This window comes from Silene latifolia, chromosome 6, assembly GCF_048544455.1.
Source record: "Silene latifolia isolate original U9 population chromosome 6, ASM4854445v1, whole genome shotgun sequence".
Lineage (NCBI taxonomy): Eukaryota > Viridiplantae > Streptophyta > Magnoliopsida > Caryophyllales > Caryophyllaceae > Silene > Silene latifolia.
This window is the reverse complement of record NC_133531.1, coordinates 6,368,870-6,374,281: the sequence shown is the minus strand read 5'-3', so window position 1 is coordinate 6,374,281 and position 5,412 is coordinate 6,368,870. Positions and strand designations below refer to the sequence as shown.

At 33.7% G+C, this 5,412-nt stretch overlaps 1 protein-coding gene across 1 annotated transcript; it reads right to left on the bottom strand.

Moving 5' to 3' along the window:
* Positions 1-491: 491 nt before the first annotated feature.
* Positions 492-2,898, bottom strand: LOC141658505 (F-box/kelch-repeat protein At3g23880-like). The gene is made up of 3 exons (XM_074465442.1): positions 2,756-2,898; positions 1,631-2,482; positions 492-1,166 (listed from the first exon to the last, which is right to left on the bottom strand). Exons 2-3 carry the CDS (start codon positions 2,477-2,479, stop codon positions 762-764), a joined length of 1,254 nt encoding a protein of 417 aa, XP_074321543.1. The 5' UTR covers positions 2,480-2,482; positions 2,756-2,898; the 3' UTR covers positions 492-761.
* Positions 2,899-5,412: the final 2,514 nt, after the last annotated feature.

The window sequence follows — 5,412 nt, the reverse complement described above, 5'->3', positions numbered from 1 at the left end:
ATCCTATAAGTTCGATTCGATTCGATCCTATAAGTTCAGTTCAGTTCAGATCAGGTCCGTTTCAGTCCAAAAGAACAGAGCCTTAGTCTAGTGGTTAAGACGGGGACATTGTGGACAATAGGTCCTAGGTTCAAATCCTCCCAATCCCCTCCCCTCTATTGTTATGCGACTAAGTGCATGCTTTATTAAACCCAAAAAAAAAAAAAATCGATTCGACATAATTCTTACGTGCGGGTGTTTTCATTTTTCAAGCAAAGGGTAAGCTAAATTAAATTTCAATTACTATGGATGCAAATCTTTTGTCCCATTTTATGTCTCATCTCGTATCTCATTACTTCTTCTGAGTCCTGACGACATATAATCATCACTTTTCTTGTCAGAACTCAGAAGTGCCATTAGAAAGCGACTGAACTACGTCGTACATAAATGCCATTGGAATCAATGTGATCATCGAAAATACATTATGATATCAAAATAATCAAAGCGATCAATGGTGCAATCACTATGTTAATAATTCCATAACATATCAGTAAATAATGGCAGACCTTAATGAATACGGAATACATGTTTTGCTTATAGCAGACCTTAATGAATACGGATCAACCTCGCTTTGTGCTCTTATTCCCGGTTATTGTTGTTGCGAAGTAAGCCCTCGCTCATAAGGGCGACAACTGTTTGCGTATAACTGTATAAGATCATTAATTGAGATGGTTTTCTCACATGGTATCAGAGCCGGAGCCAGTGTACAATGATTTGCTGCACTAGACTGACTTGAGCGTGGTAAGAGATTCGACATATTTTGAAATCCGAAGAGACCCCCAAATACCACAATATGTTGAGTCTATCATTCCATAGACACCATGTTTTTCAACACAATGATCGTCATCAATTCTCGCCGATATGAGTTCTCCATTCCAATCATAAAAAAAAGCCCACTCATCACAAGGGATCCCAATAGAAATACAACCAATACCCTCTCGGACTGTGAAAAATTTAGCCCAAGAATTCGCGACACCGTATTCCATCATCATCCATACCTCAGCCTCGTCAATAGAAGGATACTCAGAGTAATAAGTAACAATCCCTGCAATATTGCCTTTGAGTTCCGACACACTCCAGTAAAGTCGCTCATCAGGGAGAAGAGGGCCGTTGATTAGATGACAAACCTGAATTTTTTGGCAAATTGGTGTTTATTAGCAAAATAATTAGGGAGTTGGGGTTGGTTTGAAACTATTTAGACTTATGGTGTCCACGTCATCAATTTTATTTTTTTTCCAATTTTTAGGCAACTTTGTCTCTTTGTCATTTTTTTGATAATAAATGTCATAAGCTTATGAAAAATAGAGAAATAAGGAAGCCGCTAACTTTCTTAGCGGCTTTGGTGGTTATTCATTTCTAAAATAGGCTGTCATCAGTGTTAGAAGGTGACGGTTTTTGAAAAAAAAAAATGAATAGTAAAGCCGCTAGGTTTCTTAGCGGCTTTACTATTCACTTAGCGGCTTACCATAAAAACTGGAAAAAAAATAAAAACTGATGACATGGACACCATAAATCTAAATAGTTTCAAACCAACCCCAACTCCCTAATTATTTTGCTAATAAACACCAATTTGCCAAAAAATTCGACAAACCTCGGTACTCATGTCGAATGTGAGGATGTTATATCCTTCTTCATAATATGTCCTGTTGCAAGCCCAATGAAAAACACCATTAAGCAGGCAATGAGAAATAGCCGGGTCTGAACCGAGTAACGGAAAATGACGATCTAAATGCTTAAATTCCGGATGTGGATCGTCAACACAGTTAAGAGAATAAACAGTTCTCCATGTATCAGAGGCATGATTATAAACCGTGAGTTGCCAATGTTGATTCAGACCGGAATTAGAATCACACCAGTGGTAGATAACCACCACCTTATAAGCATTACTGGTATGATCAAATCCAAACCCGATGTTCAAACTTTCGGGGGTTTGCTGGTGATCGTCGTTAGAAACCAATAAATGGATTGAAAACGGAAAGAACACTTGAGGGCGAATATGTTTGTATTCTCGAGTAGTCGGGTTCCATAGAGTCAGGGTACCCACCCACTTATCGATCAAACTTCTGAATATGCAATAGATTCCGTTTACTGGTCCAAATATTTCGATCTTTCTAAGAAAAGTTGTTTCATCAGGAGGCCAATCTACGTTTTCAACGCCTTCTTCGTCTAAAAACGGAGGCCATTCTAGATCGTCGAGTTTTTTAAGGGTGTGACGATCAAGGATGGAAATGACATGAGTTTTTGTAGTTGGGTCTTTGCGGTAACATAGGAGCTTACTGTTGTTGTTCTCCCTGGTTTCGGAAAGACGACCGTGTTGTTCCACGAACTCACGGCTTTGAATAACGGAAAGCCAATGTTTGCAGACACATTTGAAACGCGAAAGGGATTTTATGGGTAACAGTACCAAAATTAGGATCAACAATTCATCTGGCAAATCCATCTTCTGGAATGTTAAAAATGTAAAAATTAGGATCAACAATTCAAAAGTTTTTTATTTTTTTGGATTCGAGTTAGGATCGTCATTAGGGCGGTAAAATTATGTCTTATGAGTTTTAACACATTTGTATTACAGGGCTAGAATTCAAAATTTCTGGTTAAGCGAAAACAACTCGTACCATTAATCTAAATGCTCATGAATATAATATTCCTACGGTTTCAATCGTATAAGATCATAAAATGAAGCAATATCGAAATACATTATCAATTAATAACATACCAATATGACAAGATATTAGATATTCACTCTTTAAATGTTATCATGATCACCAACGTCGCGGTAGAGATAGCCGTAAATTCAACCTTTTTTCTCTAATCATATCTTCATTTCTCTTTTATTTTTGTTGTTATGATTGCTATCATACTTAGTATTGGAAACAATTTGACGTGTTAAAGTAATTTTCTAAATATAAAGTCATTTTTTTTTTCATTTTTACAAATTCACCAATCATTAACTAGACTAAAAAAAACTCTAGAGTATAGATTTATAGCCACAACTTCTTAAGTGTGAATAAATTTACTTAGTTTGAACCTATTTTTTTTTTTTTGGAAAATGAGTTAGCGTCATGGCGCCGTCATCCGATGGCGCCCAATTTCGGCGTCATCCTCTCACATGCAATAAATGGGGACCACAAAATAATGGATATATATCCCATAAAATAAGTAGGGACCCCAATAATAAGGGATGGATGTGAGAGGGTGGCGCCGAAATTGGGCGCCACCCAGTGGCGCCATATCATTATTCTTTTTTTTTTATATATACTACATACGAAGTATATTTTATTTTTATTTTCATTTTTAGGCTTAATCGTTTACTCAGAAGAATAGGAAGAATATATTTCGTATGAAGTATAATAATATTGTTTTGAGTATAATTTTTGATGAATGATCGAATAAGAAGAAGCTATGTTTAGAATCGTATATGCATAAATCTATATTTATTGCGTGATTCCGAGAAATGTGTAATTAGTTTTGCTCATCTTATATTACTAATAATAATTATAAGAGTTCACCTATAAAGTTTTGATCCTTACTTTACTCTCTTATTTTTTGTCCCAAATCTAATCTTATATATACTACGGAGTATATTATTACAACACATAATGTGATATTTTAAATATATGTTACCTTTCCTTGAAATTATTCGGAGTAGTTGTTAAAGTTGTTCACATAAAAGTTCACAGTCGGTTCTTTGCAAGATAAACATAGGGCCAAGTACTTTAAAATGCACCAAAACGACAATAAAAACAATATCTCCATTCAAGCAATAAAGAGACAAGTTGTAATGTTTGTTGGTGAAGAAAACCATTCATATTCTATAATCTTTAAGCCGGTCAAAGCAATGGTTAAATAATAAAGAGACAATTGAAGAATCACTAATTAAAGAGCAAATTGAAAAACCATTAATTAAACAGGTAATTGAAAAATCATTAGCAACTCAAACGAGAAAATTGAGAGTCATTGATTTTCTTTCTATAAAATCTCATCAAAATACCAATTCATATTGTCTTATTTGATACCAGGTTGTCCAAACCAACATTACTCGTCCTTACAAAAGTCAGTTTTTTTGTTCTCTTTGTAATTTAGAGTATTTTATTTGAATTTTGTGTCTCCTTTTCCCTTTTCTTATTGTTCATGTATTTATATTTAATAGTCTTAATTGGAGGTATCAATTCAATTAATTAACTTGATAATTTAATTAATGATGTTATTGTAGGAGGTATGTATATGTTAATGCGATCCTAAAATGGATGTGCTTTAAACTTCGCGTAATTCTTTTGCATACCCAATAAGAAATATTTTTACGAGACTAGCATAATTATCCATATTGTACGAGTTTTAGGATTTTGACGGGAATATTTATTTAAATTCTATATCTATATGTGTACTTACTATAAGTGAAGTAATAAGAAGGTTATATTTTTGTAGAGAAAGAAAAGATAATGAATGAAAAGTAATCACGCTATATATTTCGAAGTTATGAAGTTTTTAACTGCATATGTAGTAGAAAATAAATTTCAATGCAATTTGTTCATGTATGGAAGGGTGATTTATTTTAATGTTTTGTTTTATTGGTAGAAACTTGTACTCATATTTTTAAATCCTTTTAAAACAAGAGACGACAATGCAATGGAGCGCAAATTCATGTTCCAATACTTCTATAGCGTCAAGGTTGTCCATAAGACCAGAAGTACCCGAAAATTTAGTTTGACGGATTGCGTCCTCGCTTCAAAACAACCAAGTTATTCACATTTTGGTTTGCATATCATCCCAAATCCAAAATTTGGAGTGTATTAAACTTTTGTTTTAAAATACCGCTCCCTCAGTCATGTTCATTTATTTACCTTTTTTTTTTTTAAATTATTTGTGAGTGGTTTTTTAATTAAAACAAAACAAATGATTGAGAGAGGGGGACTACTCCATATAAGTTATTCACAAATTAAACACTTAAACATAATCAATTATTAACGATCCCGTGATTTTCACGGGCTCCAAAACTAGTTACTCTATAGTAGACCAAACTGCACAATTTAGCTCATATTAGATTGAACTGCACAATTTAGTTCGTATTAGATCCATTCATTATTTATTTGGCTCGGTCCACATTTTATCGGTTATGTTGTTTTGATCTTGAATCAAGCCAGATGGATTGTGGACCATGGATCGGAAGAAGAACTAAACTACTTTCTAAAATCTACTGTAATACTCCGTATTTAACTATAATAATAAATACATGTTTTTCTAAATATTTTTACAAAATTGGCTAATTAACTGGGATTTACAATTTAGATGAACTATCTTCGATATCCCATGCACTTATCATAATTATTTAACTAATACTATAACTAGTGTGTATCCTATGTGAATGCACGGTAT